Source organism: Syngnathoides biaculeatus, chromosome 2 (genome assembly GCF_019802595.1).
Source record: "Syngnathoides biaculeatus isolate LvHL_M chromosome 2, ASM1980259v1, whole genome shotgun sequence".
NCBI lineage: Eukaryota > Metazoa > Chordata > Actinopteri > Syngnathiformes > Syngnathidae > Syngnathoides > Syngnathoides biaculeatus.
The window spans coordinates 42,384,533-42,407,526 of record NC_084641.1 but is presented as its reverse complement, the minus strand read 5'-3'; the positions used below and the strand labels follow the sequence as shown (position 1 = coordinate 42,407,526).

General features: G+C 44.2%; 1 protein-coding gene across 1 annotated transcript; it reads left to right on the top strand.

Annotated features, from left to right (window-relative positions):
- Positions 1–5,634: 5,634 nt before the first annotated feature.
- Positions 5,635–20,524, top strand: LOC133495929 (G-protein coupled receptor 37-like 1). The gene is made up of 4 exons (XM_061811000.1): positions 5,635–6,183; positions 18,923–19,222; positions 19,311–19,676; positions 19,936–20,524. Exons 1-4 carry the CDS (start codon positions 5,635–5,637, stop codon positions 20,107–20,109), a joined length of 1,389 nt encoding a protein of 462 aa, XP_061666984.1. The 3' UTR covers positions 20,110–20,524.
- The last annotated feature ends 2,470 nt before the right edge of the window (positions 20,525–22,994 follow it).

The following is a 22,994-nucleotide window of genomic DNA, read 5'->3' as shown; positions in this document are numbered from 1 at the left end:
ATGGTGAAGAAACGGGTCCAAGCAGGTTGGACCTGCTGGCGGAAGATGTCTGGTGTGTCATGTGACAGAAGAGTCTCTGCTTGAATGAAGGACAAAGTTTAAAACGGATGTATGGGCATGAGCTGGCTTGGCGTAAGGCGCCGCCGTGACGTGAGCAAGATGCGGCTGGGTGTTTCGGCGCCGCCGAGACATGAGCAACTGACGTCTGGGGGTCCGGCACTGCCGAGACATGAGCAAAAGGCTGCTGGGGGTCTGGCTCTGCCGCAACATGAGCAAGAGGCAGCTGCGGGTCCGGATCCACCGAGACATGAGCAAGAGACAGTTGCGGGCCCGTCTCCACAGAGACATGAGCAAGAGGCAGCTACGGGTCTGGCTCCACCGAGACATGATAAAGAAGTGGCTGTGGGTCTCGCACTGCCGAGATGACAACGAGAGGTGGCTGGGGGTCTGGCGGCGCCGGGATATTATCGAGAGGTGGCTGGGGTCTATCACCCCTGAGACATGAGCAAGAGGCTTGGGCTCAAGCGCCATGGTCGGCCAAGGTCAGAAGAAGAGAACTTGGACTTAGCACACGGGAGCTAGAAATCAGAGGAGGTGACACAAATTGACATGGACTAAAATAGGGAGGGAAAAATCAGAATCTATATCTGACTCAGAATAGATCAGTTGGTCATATAAGTCAAGGTCCTCCTCATAATCAGACAAATCCAAGTCTAATAAAACATAAGGTGGAGAACGGGTTAAGCGTGGAGGATAATTATAACATTATAACCTGGGTGGTGCAGGTCACAAGGTAGGAGAGGACAAAAAGACAGAGCTGGAGATATGGGACGCTTGGTTGGCAGGCTGAGTGCACTGGGAGGCAGACTGGCGGTGTGACTGGTGCTGTCATGGCAGAAGCACAAAAAACACGTGGCAAAAAGGCAAAGTCCAAAAATACGGAAATGAGGTCTGATAACTACAACAAAAAATTTGGAACATGAACAAAAAAAAAACCTTGACAATAGTGGCACAGGAACACTGTAACAAGCGAAATATACCAACAACACGTTTGCGTACTTCCACACAACAATGCAGTCTCAAACACAACAAACTGGCATCTGACAATATAACACACAAGGCTTATGTAAATTGCCTAATTAGCGTTAATAAGTCGCAGGTGTGGAGCTGCTCCCGGAGGCAGTTGCGCACAGGCCAGTGGCCTGGGCACACCCCTAACAGGCGCAGACCTTCTTTCTGGAAAATAACTTTTTTCTGCAAATGTTTGAAATTTTCTCCAACAGGGAAGCTATCACTGAAAATTGTGAACCGGGGGTTGACAATTGACACCCGCCCTGTCATGATGCTGCCCAGTTTGAAAACCACTGCCTTCATAACTCCATGTAATGTTCTTTCTTCCTGATGCCATCTATTTTGTGAAGAGCTCCAGTTCTGGCTACAGCAAAACAGCCCCATAACACGATGCTGTCACCTCCATGCTTCACAGTTGGTACGGTGTTCTCAGGTCTACAAGATTCCCCTTTTTCCTCTAGATGTGACATTTTAGTCTCAACAGCTCCACTTTAGTTTCATCGGACCACAGGACTTGTCTCCAGAAGTTAAGATGTCTTGGTGTCTTTTTGCAAAATGTAATCTGTCTTTTTTTCACGTTTCTTTAGGGGTAATGGCTTCATTCTCAGTGTGTGGCCTTTCAGCCCATGTCAGTGCAGGACTCGTTTTACTGTAGTTAAAGACACTTTCTTACCAGCTTCATCCAGCATCTTCACAAGGTCTGGCTTTAACTGTATGCTAATTTTTGATTGACACCTGTTTTAGACATCTATCCATCCGTACTGGTTACCTATCCCACCTGACTCTGTACAAGACTGGGCAGACACCCTGAACTGGTCACCAGCTAATCGGGTGGTTCACGTAGATAAACATTCACACTCATATCCTCACCATTGAACAACTTAGAATCTTCAATGAAATTATCATGCAGAAAATCCACACAGGCCCGTTGAGAACATTCAAACTCCACACAGGCAAGGCCAAATTTGAAACCTGGTCCTCAGAGCTCTGAGGCAGATGTGCTAACCAGTGGTACACTATTCCACCTTGTCTTAGACATGTCATTATTTATTGATGCCTGTCACTGACATATTTACAATGAAGAAAATAAGTATTTGAACACCCTGCTATATTGCAAGTTCTCCCACTGAGAAATCATGGAGGGGTCTGAAATTTTCATCACAGGTGGATGTCCACTGTGAGAGAGATAATCAAAAAGAAAAATCCAGAAATCACAATGTATGATTTTTTTTTTAGCAATTTATTTGTGCGATACAGCTGCATATTATTTGAAGACCTGTCTATCAGGTAGAATTCTGACCCTCAAAGACCTGTTAGTTCGCCTTTAGAAGTTTACCTCCACCCCATGTATTATGCTGAATCAGATGCACATGTGTGAGGTCGTTAGCTGCATAAAGACACTTATCCACCCCATATAAGAAATAAGACTCAAACTTGTAACATGGCCAAGACCAAAGAGCTGTCGAAAGACACCAGAGACAAAATTGTACAACCCCACACAGCTGGAAAGGGCTAAGGAGAACTTGCCAAGCAGCTTGGTGAAAAAAAGATCCATTGTTGGAGCAATCATGAGAAAATGGAAGAAGCTAAACATGACGGTCAATCTCAATTAGAGTGGATCCCCATGCAAGATATCACCTTGTGGGGTCTCAGTGATCCTGAGAAAGGTGAGGAATCAGCCCAGGACTACACAACAGGACTTGGTCAATGACCTGAAAAGAGCTGGGACCACCGTTTCCATGGTGACTGTTGGTAATAGACTGAGATGTCATAGTTTGAAATCATGCATGGCACAGAAGGTTCCCCTGCTTAAACCAGCACATGTCAAGGCCCATCTTAAGTTTGCCAATGACCATTTGGATGATATAGAGGATTCATGGAAGAAAGGTTTGTGGTCAGATGAGACCAAAATTGAACTTTTTGGTCATAATTCCACTAACCGTGTTGGAAGGAAGACAAATGATGAGTTCCATCCCAAGAACACCATCCCTGTGAACCATGGGGGTGGTAGCATCGTGATTTTGGGTTGTTTTTCTGCACATGGGACAGGATGACTGCACTGTATTAAAGAGAGGATGACCGTGGCCATGTATTTTGGGGAAAACCTCTTTCCCTCAGTCAGAGCATTGAAGATGGGTTGTGGCTGGGTCTTTCAACATGACAATGACCAGAAGCACACAGACAGGAAAACCAAGGAGTGGCTCCGTAAGAAGGATATCAAAGTTCTGGTGTGGCCTAGCCAGTCTCCAGACCTAAACCCAGTAGAATTTTTTTTGGAGGGAACTGAAACTCTGTGCTTCTCAGCGACAGTCCAGAAACCTATCTGATCTCGAGAAGATCTGTGTGGAGGAGTGGGCCAAAATCCCTCCTGCAGTGTGTGTAAACCTGGTGAACAACTACAGGAAACCTATGACATCTGTGATTGCAAACAAAGACTACTGTACCAAATTTTAACATTGGTTTTCTCAAGTGTTCAAATAACATTTTGCAGCTGTATCACACAAATAACTCATTAAAAAAATCCAACATTGTCATTTCTGGATTTTTCTTTTTAGATTATCTCTCTCACAGTGGACATGCACCTACGATGAAAATTTCAAACCCCTCCTTGATTTCTAAGTGGGAGAACTTGCACTATAGCAGGGTGTTCAAATTCTTATTTTCTTCACTGTATTACTGAATGACATCTGACACAGATATGTTCATATTTTTGCCTGCTCTCATGTAGCAACTCAATACTGTCACTAATAATGTCGCGAGATCATTTAATTCCCTCATAAATAAATGTACAGTGATCCCTCGTTTTTTTAATTGGTACCAGACCCATCCGCAAAAAGTGACAAAACTTGGAAGTGGGGGAAAATGGCGTTTTTTTTTTCCTTTATTTTTTTTTATTGCTTCATCGGTCCTTGTCGTCTTGCTGAGAATGCCGCATTCCACCCTATCAATGTGGCTTCCCGGTACAGTACTGTACTAATGTATGCTGGCATTTTATTAAATTATTTTATATACATGTATTTTTTGGTTTGTTGGTCCATGTCGTCACACCGGGGATCGCACATTAGTACGTAGCAATTTGTTTTTTTTTTTTTTTTGGGAAGGAGCCGGGGGTCTGAAATCCGCGAGAGGATTATTGTAAATGTCAGTCCATTAATTTTCCGGGAGAAAATATGACATTGAATTCCAGTTGCTTTTGAAAATTTCCCTGATTGCAACTTTATTTACATTTGAAAAGTTCCCTAAACAGCTCAATTTTTTTTTTTTTTTTTTTTACATAATTTCCTTCCAAAAGTGAGACTTGCTGATCATGTGCCATCCTATAGTATTTTCAAACATTACATTTTTTTTTCAAACCTTATGGAACAGTCTATTACTTTATTCAAGATTTAGAGCTTTTGGACACATAAAACAATTTAATTGAATTTTGGACATTTTTAGTGGAACATTCATTTTACCTTGTTTATCATATGGAGGAATGTTATAAATTGTGCACATTTGTCAACAGGTCAACATAGTATTGTGTGGTGGTTATCCACATGCTGGACACATAATTAAACGAACATTTTTTCATGTATTTGCTTTTTTTATGAGGCGGCAGAGTGGATCTGCTGGTTGAGAGTTGGCCTCACAGTTCTGAGGACCCGGGTTCGATCCTGTGTGGAGTTTGCATGTTCTCCCCGTGCCTACGTGGGTTTTCTCCAGGCACTCCGGTTTCCTCCCACATCCCCAAAACATGCAACATTAATTGGACACTCTAAAATTGGCCCAAGTTGTGATTGTGAGTGTGGCTGTTGTAAGTCTATATGTGGCCTGCGATTGGCTGGCAACAAATTCAGGGTGTCCCCTGCCTCCTGCCCGTTGACATATAGGCTCCAGCACTCGCGAACCTTGTGAGGATAAGCGGTTAAGAAATGGATGGATGGATGCTTTTTATGAAGTGTTCTGTTTATTATTTGTCTAGAACAACTCATGGTAAAATGATCAATGGTTTTAATGCACCTTTTTAGATGTAACCGTTTACAAAAGAATGTCACCAACACTGATTCAGAGTGTGTATTATAACTGCATCATTTTCAACCCTTAATTTCTCTCTGGTGTCTTGCAGCACGATAGAATAAATGGAGAGGGTAGCTTGTTATTTGCCTATTTTACTGAAAAAGCAGCAGGGGGCAGCAGAGGGTAGAGTGTAATCTTTTTGTGTGTGTGCCTGGGTGCGTGTGATTACGCTGTTTTCCCCACAGACTTCATCCAAGACTTTCAGTGACTTTTCTGTGCTAGTCCTAGACAGGGCAGTCCTCCCACGAACTTGTGGCCTCTGCCCACAACTACCCTCATCATCATCATCATCATCATCATCATCATCATCATCATCATCATCATCATCATCATCATCATCATCTTCTTCTTCTTCTTCCGCCCTCCAGACTATCAACAGAACCACAGATGGCCTGCTGAGGTCCAACCGTGAACACATGAGTATATACAAAGAAGGAATATCATTTGGAAAATTTACTGGGGAAATTTGCAGTGATTGCTGAACGTGATCTCCTTGGATCTTCCACCATGGCACCATCTATCACAATGATCCTGGTTCTGTTTCTGTGTCAGATGCTGGCAGCGACTAAAACTCTCAATGAGTCCCTTGTATCCGAGGTCATGGATGTAGACCTGGATCAGCACCGGCACCTGCCCCGTGGCGCTGACAAAGGGGAGCAACAGTCCAACTTCAGCCAATCCTTCGACAACGACTCTGTGACACCGCCACAAGTCATAAGATTTTCCAACATGACAGATCCCGAGGGCATTCCTCGCGACCATAACCCTGGACTCTTCAACCCTTTCTATCCACTCCGGCGCAGTTCCTACACTGCCTATGTCACTGTGCTGGCAGCTGGCCTGCTGCTGGTGGTAGGTGTGGTGGGCAACATGGTGATCATGTGTATTGTGTGGAACAACTTCTATATGAGGTCTGCCTGGAACTACCTGCTGGCCAGTGTAGCATTTTGGGACTTCCTGGTGCTAATATTCTGCCTGCCTGTGGAACTGGTCAACTGGTTGTCACACCGCCGCATCCTCCCCGAGGTCACCTGCCGATTGGTACCCTACATGGAGGTAGGTGGGGCCTCGATGGGTGTGTTCGTAGGAGAGTGCGGTGTCTTGAGGATGGTCATCAACTCTTTCTTTCTATCTTTTTTTCCGTGCTAATTAATGCTCCCAATGAGTGAAAACAAGTTTGTCTGTGCTACAGTAGAATGACGTTTTCGCAATACAGTAAACCCTTGTTTATAATGGGTGTTATGTTGCCTAAAAAAACTGCAATAAATGAAATCCACAGAGTGGCAAGTCAAAAAGGTTTCATATTATAAAATAAATTTGTGATTTGCAATTTAAAATCAACATGTTATGCGTTGCAGGAACTGTATTTGTATACTTAAGGTCACCATCCACACAGGCACGTTTATTGGAGCTGGATGTGCTCAGCTTGAATGACGTGAAAAACAGCCCATGGCGTGAACAGGCAATACCCACCTTAAGCACTGTTGCCCACACTGATGGTTCTGGCATTCTGTTCTTTACTTACATTTGTTCCGGTCGATATTGTTATGAGTGTGTGCATTAGCTATTCATTGGGCCAAGGTAGGTATTTGTGAATTTTTTTCATAAAACCCTTGACTGTGGCTTGTGTATTAAACAGTGGTTTTCTGGGCTTGTTATCTGTATCCTCAAACTATTTGGTGATATTAAATTAAATAAATTACTCAGTACTGTATATATATATATATATATATATATATATATATATATATATATATATATATATGAGAAATACTCAATTGATCTAATTTGAGTCATTACTACCTCATTGATATCATGTAATCATAAAGTTAACTGTTAAGATGTCCAGATGAGTAAATTGAGTGAATTCTCAAGAACCGCAATATTATTAGGAATTAGGCTACTGTATTGCCAGATGTTACTCTACTTGTACCTTGTGTGAGTCATTGCTACCATGTTAATATCATATAGCCAATAAAGTTGTGATGGCAGGAGAGTAACTGCACAAAAGACATTTAAAAAAAGATCTATCTATCTATCTATCTATCTATCTATCTATCTATCTATCTATCTATCTATCTATCTATCTATCTATCTATCTATCTATCTATCTATCTATCTATCTATCTATCTATCTATCTATCTATCTATCTATCTATCTATCTATCTATCTATCTATCTATCTATCTATCTATCTATCTATCTATCTATCTATCTATCTATCTATCTATACACACGCACACGCACACAGGCGGGACAGTGGAACAGTTGTCGTGCATTGACCTCACAGTTCTGAGGACCGGGGTTCAAATACCGGCCCCGGCTGTGTAGAGTTTGCATGTTCTCCACGTGGTTGTCTGTATCCATGTGCCCTGCAATTGACTGTCAACCAGTTCACGGTGTACCCTGCCTCCTGCCCAAGCAACTGGGATAGGCTCCAGCTCTCCCCACGACCCTTGTGAGGATAAGCAGCAAAGATAATGGATCGATGGATCCTCATGAAGATAAGCGGCTCAGATAATTAATGAATATATATATATATATATATAATATATATATATATATATATATATATATATATATATAGTTGATACCGTATTGGAAACTGTTACTCTAATGGAAAATCCTATATTTTTCCATGGCGGCAAAAACATGCAACATTAATTGGACACTCTAAATTGCCCCTCGGTGTGATTGAAAGTGGGGCTGTTTGTCTCTATGTGCCCTGCGATTGGCTGGCAACCAGTTCAGGGTGTACCCCGTCTCCTGCCCACTGACAGCTGGGATAGGCTCCAGCACTCCCCACGACCCTCGTGAGGATAAGCAGCAAAGATAATGGATCGATGGATGTATTTTGCCAAACCATCGTGTTTTTATTTCTTATGTATATATCTCCTCCTAGAGCTGTAACCTTATCGTGGTGGAGCTGTTTGTGTGTCCCAATGATCCAAGAAGCAAAATTGTCTGGGGCTTCACACTCCTGGTAGGGTCATCCATGGCAAACAGGTTCCTGATGAGGGAGCAGAGAAAGCATGGCTAAAAGACACCCATGATGAACAATATACTGTTTTAGATTTCTCGTGCCCAGACACAGGATTGTCTCTGGTCCAGTCCTTTTGAGAGCAGTTGTCTCTTCAACTTTCAAGTTACCCAGGGTTAGAGGCAGCTGGCAGGTGTAGGCATATTCGTTACCCACTGGCTTGGTGGGTGTACATTGTATTGCACCTTGGTGGACGAGAGGGGAGCCTCTTTCCACCTTCAAGTGGGGGGACTTCAATGTTCAGTGCTCATGTGGGCAATGACAGTGAGACCGGGTTGCGGGAGTGCTGGAGACTATCCCAGCTGTCATTGGGCAGAAGGCGGGGTACACCCTGAACTGGTTGCCAGCCAATCGCAAGGCACATAGAGACAGACAAGAGTTGCATTCTCATACACACCTACGGCCAATTTAGAGTCTCCAATTAATGCATGTTTTTAGGATGTGGGAAGAAACCAGAGCGCTCAGAGAAAACGCACGCAGGCAAGCTCCACACAGGTGGTAACGGGATTGAACCTCTGTCCTCAGAACTGTGAGACCAACGCTCTAACCAGGTGCTCCACTGTTCCACTATATCTGTGGAAATCATGAATTCATCAACATTCCATGTACAATCGTTCTTGCAGGTGAAACCCACCACCCCCACCTGATAGCTGTGTGCTGGCTAGTGGCTGGCTGGGGGAAGACCATATCATGATGATGATAATGATGGTTTAATTCACTGCTTTGAAGAATGATACAAACAGTTTGTTAATTATCCACTGTCCATTTGTCCACCAATTGTCCACTGTTAATATCGTCTTTTGGTGAGTGCTTTAAACAAAGAACATTTTGATGTCATCATATTGACAAGTGGCAAGCAATTATTAGAGGTACTGTAGGTTAAATATGTGGTCAGCAAAGACAAACACATTTTGAGGTAAAGTGGTCTACTTGTGAATTAATCAAACGATAGCAGAATGTGGACTTGTTGACGTGAGAAAATGGCGACCAATATGAGTACATAAATATTGCAATAAAGTAAGGGTACTGATACTTTATAAAAATATGACTTGAGCAAAAGTAAAAAGTAGACCTCCAAATAGTTACATAAGAGTGAGAAAGTACGAAGCTAAAACTCTACTTAAGTATTGATTAAACAATAACCTGATTTATTTATTTTAAATCAGAGCATGAACATCAAATAAAAGCGAAAGCTCTCACTTAAAGATATCCATCCATCCATCCATCCATTTTCTTCACCGCTTATCCTCACAAGGGTCACGGGAGTGGGGGAGCCTATCCCAGCTGTCATCGGGAAGGAGGTGGGGGTACACCCTGAACTGGTTGCCAGCCAATCGCAGAGCACACGTAGACAGACAACAGTCACACTCACAACCATACCTAGGGGCAATTTAGAGTGTCCAATTAATACATGTTTTGGAATGTGGGAGGAAACCAGAGTGTCCGGAGAAAACCCATGCAGACAAAGAGAAAACATGCAAACTCCACACATGTGGGGCCAGGATTAAACCCGCGTCCTCAGAACTGTGAGGCCAACGCTTTACAGCTGTTCCACTGTGCCACCCTTAAAGATAGTAATACATCAATTAATTTGAATAATAAAATATTTCAAAACACTTACTAAAAATGACAAATTATTAAAAAAACAACTTTAACTACCCCTCCTTGAGCCGTTACCTTATTGTGGAGGAGGGGCTTGTGTGTCCCATTGATACCAGGAGTTATCTGGGGCTTCACCCCACTTAGAGGGCATGGACTCTGTCCTACTCTGGAGTTGCCCACAGTGAGAGGCGCCAAGCAGGTGTGGGTATACTTATTGCCCGCTGGCTCGGTGGCTGTTCATTGGGGTTCACCTCAGTGGATGATAGAGTAGCCTCCCTCTGCCTACAGGTGGGTGGTCAGGTCCTGACTTTTGTTTGTGCTGATGCACTAAGCAGCAGTTCAGAGCACCCACCGTTTTGAGAGTCCTTACAAAGAGGGCTGGAGACTCCATCATCCTGCTGGGGGACAATGCCCACATGAGCAATGACATTGAGACCTGGAAGGTCGTGATTCGAAAGAATCCCCCCAGAACGCGAGTGGTGTTCTGTTACTGGACTTCTGTGCTCATCATGGATTGTACATAGCGAACACCATGTTCAGGCATAAGGGTGTCCACATGTACACTTTGCACCAGGACACAGAAGTTTGCAGTCCAATGATCGACATTGTGGGTGTGTCATCGGGCTTCCAGTCTTAGACACTTAGGTGAAGAGAGGGGCAGAACTCTCAACTGATCACCACCTGGTGGAGAGTTGTCAGAGTTCTCGATGTTCCGTGCCTCCATTGCTGGGGCTGCCGACTGAAGCTGTGGCCATAAGGTGGCCAGTGCCTGTCGTGGCGGCAACATCCGAACACGATGGTGGACACCAACAGATGCCATCAAGTTGAAGATGGAGTTCTATCGGGCATTTTTGGCCTGTGGGACTCCCAAGACAGCTGATAGGTACTGGCTAGCCAAGCAGAATGCAGCTTCTGTGGTGGCTGAGGCAAAAACCCAAGCGTGGGATGAGTTTGATGAAGCTATGGAGAACAACTTCAAGATGGCTTCAAGGAAATTACGGTTCACGTTCTGGCATCTCAGGAGGTGGAAGCAGTGCACCATCATTATTGTGTATAGTAAGGATGGGGCATTGCTGACTTCAACTCGGGACGTTGTGAGTTGGTAGGGTGAATATTTTGAAGACGTCCTCAATTTTCACTGACACGTCTTCCCATGAGGAAGCTGAGTCTGGGTTCGCTGTGGCGGGCTTTTCTATCTCTGGGGTCAAGGTCACCGAGGTGGTTAAAAAGCTCCTTGGTGGCAAGGCCCCGGGGGTGGATAAGATTTGCCTAGAGTTCCTAAAGGCTCTGCATGTTGTGGGGCTGTCCTGGTTGACACACCTCCGCAACATTGCATAGACATCTGCGACAGTGCCTCTGGATTGGCAGACTGAGGTGGTGTTCCCCTTTTTAAGAAAGGCGACCGGAAAGTCACGTATGCTGGAGAGGAGGGTCAGTTGGGAAGTCAAATCTCAGAATTAGGAGGAGTAATGTTGTTTTCATCCTGAACGTAGCACAGTGTACCATCTCTACACCCTCTGCAGGATCCTTGCGGGTACATGAGAGTTCATCCAACCAGTCTACATGTGTTTTGTGGACTTGGAAAAAGTTCAAGATCGCGTCCCTTGGGGAGTCTGTGGGGGATTCTTCGGGAATATGGAGCACCGAATGCCCTGATATGGGCTGTTTGGTCCCTGTATGGCTGATGTATGAGTTTGGTCCGCATTGCTGGCATTCTGTAGGACTCGTTTCCGGTTAGAGTTGGACTGCGCCAAGGTTGTCCTTATTACAAATTTTGTTCATAACTTTTATGGTTAGAATTTCTAGGCGCAGCCGAGACATAGAGGTTGTCTGGTTTGGTGGCCTCAGCATTACATATCTGCTCTTTGCAAATTATGTAGTTCTGTTGGCTTCATCAAGCGTTCACAGGAGAATTTTGCAGTTGAGTGTGAAGCGGCTGGGATAAGAATCAGCTCCTCCAAATGTGAAACCATGGTCCTCAATCGGAAATGAGTCCCGTACCCTTGGGGAGGAATTCCTGCCCTAAGTGGGGGAGTTCAAGTATCTTGGGGTCTTGTTCAAGAGTGAGGGAAGAATGGAACAGGAGATTGACAGGCGGATAGGTGCAGTCTCTGCAGCGATGCGGACTTTGTATCCGTCCATTGTGGTAAAGAGGAGTTAAGTCAAAATGCGAATCTCAATATTCACCAATTGATCAATCTTTCTACCCTCACCTATTGACACGAGCTGCGCGTCGTGACCGAAAGAACACGATCCAGGATACAAGTGGCCAAAATAAATTTCCTCGGCAGAAAGGGTGTCAATGTCGAGCCCTTGCTCCTTCACACTGGAGTTGGGACACACCTTCAAATCCTGCTGGTCCAATCAGGATTATTCTTAGTAATATTTACTGTAGACTATCGCACGATTCGTCACTTTAAACCTCTCCCTTTGCACAATGATCATTGCACTGTACTATTGCGGTGAACCACGAATGAGTAAGGGTACTCTGTATAATCTTAACATAATGTGGAGTGTTGATGCACTTTTAACTAATCTAGAGTAAATGAGGAAGACTCTGCATCTTGCACAACTGCGACTCTAATAAGGAATAGTTCCTATTAATTGAATGTCTTTTGTTCTTTGTGCTTTGTTAGTTTGTTTTCTCAGTCCTCAATATGAATGTTGTAACAGGGCGTCGACTGCCAGAGACAAATCCTTTGTGTGTTGTTACATACTTGTCAATTCTTCTTCTTTTCCTTTTGGCTTTTCCCGTAAGGGGTCACCACAACGCGTTATCTTTTTCCATGTAAGCCCATCTCCTGCATGTTCCAGTCTTACATCCACTGCCTACATGTCTTCCCTCACAGCATCTCTCTCTGGTCTTCCTCTTGCTCTTTTGCCTGGCAGCTCCATCCTCAACATTTTTCTACCAATATACTCCCTCTCTCACCTCTGGACATGTCCAAACCATTGTAGTCTGCTCTCTTGAACCTTGTCTCCAGAACATCCAACTTTGGCTGTCCCTCTAATAAGATCATTTCTAATCCTGTCCAACCTGCTCACTCCTTGAGAGAACCTCAACCTCTTAATTTCTGCAACCTCCAGCTCTGCTTTCTCTTATCTCTTCAGTGCCACCATCTTTAATCCGTACATCAGGGGCGCATGGTAGCCCGCGAGGACAATTTAAGGAGCCCGCTAGGCACGTTCTAAAAATACCACAGCTTTAAATTTTGAATCTGACTTGCTCATGTTATTTAAATTTTTAAAATACCTGTAATGTGAAATTATACAAAAAATTAAAATGAAAATATTTTAGGTACGTATAATGAACTATGACTGAAGTTTGCTGCAAACAAGTTATGTGGCCCTTGGTACAATCAGTTCTCACGAAGTAGCCCTCAGCCTCAAAAAGGTTCATGACCGTACATCATTCCTGGCCACACCACTGTTTTATAAACTTTGCACTTCACCCAAGCAGAGACTCAAGCTATGATGTCAGCAGGGTTCAAAGGGGAATGACGACAAGGAAGTGAGTTAGGGAGTTGGTGGTTTGAAAGCAAAATAAATATCACACACTTTGAAAGACACAGAGGACTCACATCTATGTTATTTAATAACACACATGGTGTCAGAAGTGGTGTAGTTAGTGTGGAGTGGCCCTAACAGAGCTTAATTTGGACGGTGGTGGAGAAAGGACAAATTTAGAAGGAGAACATGACTGGCAGAGCCATGGCTCCCGCCCAGGTGGATAACGTGCCACAAGCGGCCGATAATTGCCGCCGGACTGAGCGTTACCTTCAACATCCAGCCGCCGGAGCCCTTCGACTTTTTAAAGCTGCAGGAATGGGAGAAATGGATCCGAAGATTTGAAAGATTTTGCTTGGCAAGTAACCTACAAGCTAACTCTGAGGAGAACCAACTAAATACATTGATTTATTGCATGGGAGAAGAGGCAGATGACATTCTGCTTGGATGAAACTTGTCAGACCACCAAAGACACATATCCCAAGGAGTGAGTGGGGGATTCCAGACGTTCTTTGTTGTGAAGAAAAATTTAATTTATGAGCGCGCCAAGTTCAACATGTGCTATCAGAGAGAGGGAGAACCTGTGGATTCGTTCGTCACTGCACTTTATGCCTTGGCAGAGCATTGTAACTACTGGGTGTTGCACCAGGAACTGATCAGAGACAGAATTGTGGTCGGTATGCTGGACAAGGGATGTCTGAACGCATGCAGTTGGATGCGGATGTAACTTTGGATAAAGTCATACGAATGGGATGGCAGAGTGAGGAGGTGAAGAAACAGGTGTCTTGTCTTTGTGGGGAAACTAGTTCTGAGGCAAGTGATACAAGATCTGTTGACAGTGTTCAACAGCACCTCCAGGTCAGTTAAACACAAACCTCACTATGTAAACAGCCTAACAAACAAGACACACAGTGCTCAGCAACAAAACAACGAAAGAGGCGCACAGTCACAGTGTCAAAAATGTGGCAGCTCACCTTCTCATCCCATTCGTGACTCTCCTGCTAATGATGTGGAGTGTCATGCATGTGGAACGAAGGGACATGACAGACGTGTGTGCATTTCCAAATCTGTGCGTGAGGTTGAAGAGGAGCAGTTTAAGGAGGAAGTTTTCCTCGCCAGCGTCACGACAGATGGAGACCCTTGGATGGTCAAAATTGACATTAATAAATGCAGTGTCAAGTTCAAAATTGACACGGGCGCTGATGTCTTGCCGCCCACTGTGTTCCAAAGAATATACAAGGACAACTCACCCACACTCAAGAAGGCAACAAAGTCACTGCTTGGACCAGGAAGGAGTCCGTTTGAGGTGGTGGGTGTCGCCAAGCTGCTGCTGAGGAAAGGTAAGAAGAAAGAGATGGAGAACGTTTACATTGCTTGCCATGTGCATACTGCCTTGCTGGGGAGGTCTGTGAGCTGTAGGCTGGGGCTGGTGGCACGCTTAAACAATGTCACTGTGAAGACACTAAAGGAGAATTACCCAAAATTATGCACCGGGCTTGAAGTACGTCAGCCTTACGCTATCAAGTTCAAACCGGGAGCTGCAACATTCTCCTTAAAAACGCCAAGGAGGATTCCATTGCTGCTGATGGACAAAATCAAGCAAGAACTGTCGCATGGAACGACGACCAGTTATTGGCAGAATTAAGGAACCTACGGAATGGTGCGCAGGCAGCGTGGTAGTGCCAAAAAAGAATGGTGCTGTGCGCAAATGTGTAGATCTCACCAAGCTAAATGATTCCGTGTCCAGGGAGAAATATATCCTGCCTTCAGTGGAGGAAACGCTGGGAATGCTGGAAGTATTCCCAGTAAGTCAGTAAGCTGGATGCCAACATGGGGTTTTGGCAAATTCCTCTGGCGCCAGACTCAGCGAAACTTACAACTTTCATAACACCCTTTGGGTGCTATTACTTCAAGAGGCTGCCTTTTAGGACTGCTTCCGCCCTAGGAACACTTTCAGAACAGCGTGGTGATGGAGGTCACTGATGGGCTGGAGGGCATTGTCTGCCACACGGACGATGTTCTGGTGTTGGGCCGGACGCAGGAAGAGCATGACACCCACCAACATGCAACACTGGAGAAGATTCAGCGGGCGGGCAACACTCTGAACATCAACAAGTGTGACCTGTCGAAGACGGAACTGACCTCTCTGGGTCATGTGGTCTCCACCAGTGGTATAAGTCCTGATCCATGCAAGGGACAGAGACTTGTCATTCCCTCAGCAATGAGAAATAATGTCCTTGCCAAATTACACGAAGGTTACCAAGGTGTGGTGAAATGCAGACAGAGGGCACTAGTCACTGTGGTGGCCCGGGCTGAGCCAGCAGCTGAATGAGTTGGTTCTTAACTGCTGAACATGCAGCAAGGAGAGGCAGAACCACAGAAAGCCAATGATGCCAGAATGGGTATAGTCCAGATCAGCTTCTCATGGCAAGGAGGCTTTGGACGACAGTGCCCATCCTTCCTGCCTTGCTGAGTCCAGGTCTTCCAAATCTTGAAGCTGTTTGGTTGAAGAAAAGTGAGAAGCGAGTGAAAGATGCACGACGCTATAACCAGCGGCATCGTGCAAGGAACCTCGAGGCACTGGAGCCAGGACAGCAGGGGCCATCATCAGTAGTCATGCCACCCCACGTTCGTATCTAGTGGATGGTCTCCACGGAACTATGAGACTGAATCGTCGTCATCTCGTGCCCATGAGAGCCTTGCTGGAGCAAAGTTGCCCCATTCCGATGGAGCCTTCCCAGAGGGGCGGTTCAGATCAACTGACAGAGGAATCGCCACTACAGACCCTTCCGGACCCACCATCTACTCCTACTCTCAGTACCAGGTCCAGAAGGGCTGTAAGGATGCCAGTGAGGTTGGATTTATGATTTTGTTTAGAGATAGAGACAATACAGGAACTAAAAAAAAAAAAAAAGAAAAATGTTAAAATGTGATGTGATTCATGCCATGTTTTTATAATGTAAATGTTTAGTTAGCAGCAGGATTGTTGGTTGAGTTATTGATTTGTTGAAATGAATTGTTCAAGCTAAGGCTAAAATGTTTTGTGTGTGGTTGACTGTCAGGGACAGGTACAGACAGGAGCAGACCTTCCAACCACGAGGCAGAATAACCCTCAAGTTCTGTTGAATCATTTGCAGTTACTCAATGATTCCAGAAAGGGGAGATGTGGTGTGACTGTATTGACGTCAGCAGGGCACAACGGGTACTGACGACAAGGAAGTGAGTTAGGAAGTTGGCGGTTAGAAAGCAAAATAAATATCACGCATGTTGAAAGACACAGTGGACTCACGTCTATGTTAATTAATAGGACAACATACTCTTCCCCCTCCACCCCTCTTATTTGCACACATATTCTGTTTTTGTTCGGCTATTCTTCATTCTTCTCCTTTCCAGTGCATTTCTACATCTTTCTAATTGTTCCTCCACCTGCTCCCTGCTTTCAAAGCTGATCACAATGTCATGCAAATAATGCATCTGTGGTACTCTTTCTAAGCATGAAAACATACTGTTGCTCGCAGTTTCTTTCTTCTGTCCTGAGTCTAAGCCTCCACTACTCTTTCCCATAACTTCATTGTGTGGCTCATTAACTTTATTCCTCTATTATTCCCACAGCTCTGAACATCGCTTTTGTTCTTAAAAATGGGAACTAGAACACTTTTCCTCCATTCTTCTGGCATCTTCTCTGCCGCTAGTATTTTATTAAATAAGTTGGTCAAAAACTCCACAGCCACCTCTCCAAATTGCTTCCATAACTCCACAGTCTGTCATCAGGACCAACCATTTTTTTCATTTTTCATCCTCTTTAGTGCCTTCCTAACTTCCCCTTTACTAATCATTGCGACTTCATGGTCCATCACACTTGCCTCTTCTACTCTTCCTTCTCTCTCATTTTCTTCATTCATCAACTTCTCAAAGTGTGTTTCGTACTTGGCCATTAAAGCTGATTCTGATTGTACTAGGGTGCACATCCACTAGCATGTGGTTGACTTGCTGTGCTCAGAAAAACGGTTCCCTATCCAAAATGACTGTGGCTGAGAAGCATGGTCCTCCATGAACTGGTCACCAATTACAGGGCACTCATAAACAACAACATTCTGTAATCAAATTATCAGGTTCGGAAAATTTATAGGCTTTAATTAAACTACCATGCACTTACGGCCATGCTACCCTGAGAACGCCCGATCTCGTCAGATCTCGGAAGCTCAGCGGGTTTGGCCCTACTTGGATGGGAGACCGCCTGGCAATCCCAGGTGCTATAAGCTTCTCTCCCCGGCTAAATGCAGAGGGTTTGTGTCAGGAAGGGCATCTGGTGTAAAAACTGTGCCAAACAAATATGCGTTCATCAAAGATGACACGCTGTGGTGACCCCTAATGGGACAAGCCAAAAGGAAAAGAAGAAGGATTAACCTACCAGACAAGTTTTTCAAAGATGGAAGGAAAATGAAGTACCTGGATAAAACCCACCCAGGCACAGGGAGAACATAGAAACTCCACACAGGTGAGGCCAGATTTGAACCAGAATCCTCAGAACTGTGAGGAAGATGTGCTCACAAGTCGTTCACCGTCCCACCATCCTCTCAATTGATTGCACACATTATTATGCTTATTATGTTTTCAAACGGCAGCTTGGTGGCGCAGCTGTCGAGTATTGGCCTCACAGTTCTGAGGACCAGAGTTCAAATCTCGACACTCCCCTTTGCATGTTCTCCCCTTGGCTTGCGTACGTTTTCTCACTAAACATCCCAATAACATGCATTCATTGGACACTCTAAATTGCCCCAAGGTATGATTGTGAGTGTGACTGTCTCTCTCCATGTCCCCTGTGAGTGGCTGCCAACCAGTTTAGGGTATACCCCACCTCCTGCCCGTTGACAGCTGGGAGAGGCTCCAGCACTCCTGCAAGCCTTGTGATGAATGAATGTTTTAAAATCAGCCCACATACTGACGGGCATGTACCTATTGGTTTTGGGGGTAAGTGGAGATGAAACATTGTTGGTGGAGATTGGTACATGAAGTCCAGAAAAATCAAAGGGTACGTGTGCCAGTCATGTATGGATTGCATGGATCTCTGCATCCATACAAAACTATTTTCCCACATAAAAAGTGCATAGAAAGACTGGAATTAATTGGACAGGAATGATGTCAACTGTGGAAATGACCAGACAGCATAGATGTCCCAATTTTAAATGTGCTAGTGGCATGCTGGTCCATAAAATTGCCCAAACTGGGTCAAGTCTGCCTCATTGCAGAGTTGTAAACCACAGGTCTGGATTTGCACTCATCAGAAAAATAGACCCATTTGTGTATAATCATGTGACTGACTCATGCTGTTAAACTGCTGAACTGGAATCAAATGTCACAAGTGGTTATGTTGACCTGATGATGACGTCTCACTGAAGAACCAACAACAAAGCGAGTTACATGTAGATCGGAATAACAGAGTAAATATCTTTAGTCAGCATCCTAAGTAAAAGTAAAATGTTCATTCAAACTATTCTCATCTACAATTTATCCCAAAATTTACTTGAGTAACTGTAATGGAGTAAAGGTAGAATTTATATGGTTTGTGCATGATGTCATCTTGTTTAAAAACTACTGACATGACATGACAAGTAGTGACAGATCTATTGACTGTGGATGTCTCAGGTGGTGTCTCTGGGCGTCACTTCTTTCACGCTGTGTGCTCTGGGTATCGACCGTTTCCATGCTGCCACCAGCACATTCCAACAAAAAACACGCCAGGTGGAGCGTTGTCGCTCAGTACTGGTCAAACTGGTTGTAGTATGGGTCGCGGCGATGCTTCTGGCCAGCCCTGAGCTGTTCTTGTGGCATGTTGCAAGAACTGCATCAGCTGCCACTGCCGACTCCTGCTCAATAAGTCCTTCCTCACCACCGTCCCTTCTCCTGCCGGATTCCCTGCATTCCATCCTGCACAGGTACCACCAGGTGAGACCACCTCCACTTCACCACTGGACATGCCGACTGAATCCTCTAAACATGTTTTCAATACTCGCTGGCTCTGTGTCCTTGTCAGGCTCGCATGTGGTGGACTTTCGGCTGTTACTTCTGCCTGCCCGTACTCTTTACTGTCCTCTGCCAGATGGCGACCCGCAATGTCCACAGCGACTCCAGCGCCACCCATAAGCAGCATACCCATGATGACCCTACCTCCAATTACAAGCGACATCACCAGGCGCTGGAGCGACAGCTCAACTGCACTCTGTTGGCATTAGCGGTGGTATACACCATATGCATGCTGCCTGAACACATAGGCAACATCACGCTGGCCTTCACCCACGTCACCATGTCTGAGAACACTGTGGCCACGGTGACGCTTTTGCATCACTTATTATTCCTCAAGTCCTCTATCACACCTGTGGTGCTGTTATGTTTATGTAAGGTTGGTGAAAGTCAATTTTCAATGAGAACATCTACACACACCTATGTGAACTAGTGTTGTCTTTACCTGAAAGCAGAACTCACCAAGACCAAAACTTTTCATCAACAGATTTTCAAAAACGATTTAGTGTGCCATGTCTTTACCATTATTGACCATATTATACAAATCTGTTAACCTCCACACACATTATTGAAACACACACAATTATGTCTACGCTTATTTACAGTATTTGAAAATCTATTCTGTGTGCGGTCCACAGGCGCTGGGTCAGGTTTTCATGGACTGCTGCTGCTGCTGCTGCCGAGAGTGTCAGCAGAACTCGGTTGAAGGTTCTCCAGGCTCTTCTCACATCCCGCTGAAGGTAGCAAAAGAGGCGCCCATCTTTTTCAACAAAGCGAAAGACACGTCGGCCACCCTGTCGATCTCCAGTTAGATGATACTTCATTGATTGGTTTCATCTCATTATGCATCCAGCTTTTTCACTTTTCTCTTCAGTTGCTCCACTTCCGTTTGCATTGGAAGTGTCATCTGAAGTCGTCATAGAGATTTTGGGAAATTTTGGAAAAAATTTGAATGATGTTGCTGTAGCAGTTTTAAATCGTTTATATTCAGTGAAAAATAAAACAAAGTTGAAGTAGCTAAACCTAAATTAACACGAATATACCATTGTACTCACATGACTTTTGTTTATTGTTTTTCCATCTGATAAATGTTTATTGAAAACCTTTAAAGAAATTTACAGCACTTATTTCAGTATCAGCATAGATTTTTTTACATTTGATTAATGGCTCACTGACCCATTGTCACCATGGTAACCGTCACAAGGTAGCTAAAGTTTGTAGATTTCTAACCATGTAACCAAAGGAACATTCAATGCAATGACATGGTTATGTGAAAGAATAAAAGACAGAACATGATGAATAAAAAATAACATAGTTCACCAGTGATGATGTAATCACTTTATATTTTTGTCCCACAATTCCTTCATCGCAATCTACTGTCACTGTTTTCTATTGTAACAATATTACACACGCACGCACACACACACACACACCACACACACACACACACACACACACACACACACACCACACACACACACACACACACACACATAAATATGTATATGTGTGTGTGTGTGTGTGTGTGTGTGTGTGCAGGAGGGATGGGACAAATACACAAGCAGGAAGTCATCAGTTGACAGTTGACATTTTGAAGGTCACTCTAAAGTTGACAAAAGAATATGTGTGACATTGTCAAATGAACACTACTAAGTGAGCTGGGCCATGGAGCAGCAGCAAGCTCATTAACAGTGATAAGCTCTCCCCCATGGTCTGAATCCCCAAAACAGTCAGCCTCTGTTCTCTAATGAAGCCACCAACACAGTCCCCAGCAGACCTACTAACATTCAGTCCCTGTGTGGCACAGGAGACCAACATTATGCAACCTCAAGGTCACAGGTTAGAGTCCCGATTATTACTATATGGCCACATTTATTATAATTATTTTACTGGAATTGCCATCAAGGAAAATATATTGGACAGTAAATCTCTGTGATTTTTGTGGTATTTGCGCTCTTTAAATAAAAATATCAGCTCCATAGATACTGCTGTTGTAAAAGTCAGTACAGCCACCTGTCTTACTGAGTGTTCTACAGATCTTTTGCGGCTGTTGGCTTGCCCCATCAGCGATTTGTTTGGCACAGTTTTTTATACCACAAGGCCATTCTGATGCACGCCATACATGGAAAGGGCTAGGAGGATTATTTTAAAAATGTTCAGTTACATTAATATAAAAATGTTACATGACTACTTTAAATTACTACTGTGGTGGTTTACATACTTCACCTACAGGATCTCGAGTTAGGTTACGAGGTTCCGCGCTGTCGTTTTTGGTGGTTACACTTCCGGTGTTAGTGTGTGAGAGAGTTCCCGCCATAATGGGTTCACTGTTGATGTCTGCATTAAAAACGAGGTTTGCCCTGTGTTTAACACCAGGACTCCTTTTCTTCGGCGCTACACTACCAATTGGTACGGTGTTTGCCTCACAATTCTGAGGACGAGAGTTGAAATCCCGGACCCACCTGCGTGGAGTTTGCATGTTTTCCCAATGTCTTATATTAGATATTTTCCGGGTACTCCGGTTACCACCACATCCCCAAAACATGGGTGGGTGGTTAATTGAAGACTAAATGTTGGATTAATTGTACATAGTTATCTCATATTTACTGTCGTTTGCTTTTAAATACTCTTTGTCTTAATAGTACATTGTTAGCTCTCAGGGTTTTCTTTTAATGCTTGAATAATATGCTGCAACGGAGAAATACACTAACATTACGTCTGGGAAAGCGCTTGACTGTAGACACGGAGGCGTCACAACCAGGATTACGAAGATGACATCACAAGACCGAGACGGAGAGAGGACGTCACCAAGATGGGACACAAGCGCTCGGCGCGTCAATGAAAGACTCACCTCAACTCGTTCCTCTTTATTCGCCTCAGTTACTTTTTTATTGATTGTCACACACCTAATTACGGCTATGTTGTCTATCGTGTTTTCTACGTTTCGGACTGCCAAGTTAAAAAAGTGGAGACGTAGAGATGTGATTAGAACAGGTTAGAGATTATGTTTTCCTCGCGATCAAAAGTTCCTCTTGTCTTCCTTAATTGAAATTGTACTTTTAATGTCCTGGGTTGCGTGAGCCCTGCTATCACCTGACGCTATGTCAATGACCACGTCACTGAAGCTGTCTGACTGCAAAGGCTGCATAAACCTGACACTAAATTGCCTATAAGTGTTCATTTGTGTGTTAATGGTTGTTTATTTGTGCTCTGCAATTGCTTGGCAACCATTTCAGGCTGTACCCTGTCTCCTGGCAAAAGATAGCTTGGATCAGCTCTAGTACACCCACGACCCTTGTGAGGAGAAGCGGCTCAGAAATAGGATGGATATATATATCCAGCCATCCATCCATTTTCTTAGCCACTCTCCACTCCAATTAATGTTGCATGTTTTTGGGATGTTGGAGGAAACCGTATGTCAGTTTTTGGGGTGATTGTAAAACATCCATTCCTCACAAGGGTCGCGGGAGTGCTGGAGCCAATCGCAGCTGTCAATGGGAAGGAGGCAGTGTACACCCTGAACTGGCTGCGAGCCAATCGAGACAGATAGACATACATAGAGACAGACAACAGTTACACTCACAATCATATGGAAGTAAATATGTGTCCCCAGGATTAGAATTAAAAATGCCAACAGAAAATTTCTTCTTGTAAAAGTTTCAATTTCAAAGTGATCACATTTTCAATAGTTGTATTT

Coding starts and splice junctions, on each gene's coding strand:
- LOC133495929 (XM_061811000.1), top strand. CDS start 5,635: ATGGCACCATCTATCACAATGATCCTGGTTCTGTTTCTGTGTCAGATG. Junction 6,184..18,922: donor GATTGGTACCCTACATGGAG/GTAGGTGGGGCC, acceptor TGGATGTCTCAG/GTGGTGTCTCTGGGCGTCAC. Junction 19,677..19,935: donor TGCTGTTATGTTTATGTAAG/GTTGGTGAAAGT, acceptor TGCGGTCCACAG/GCGCTGGGTCAGGTTTTCAT.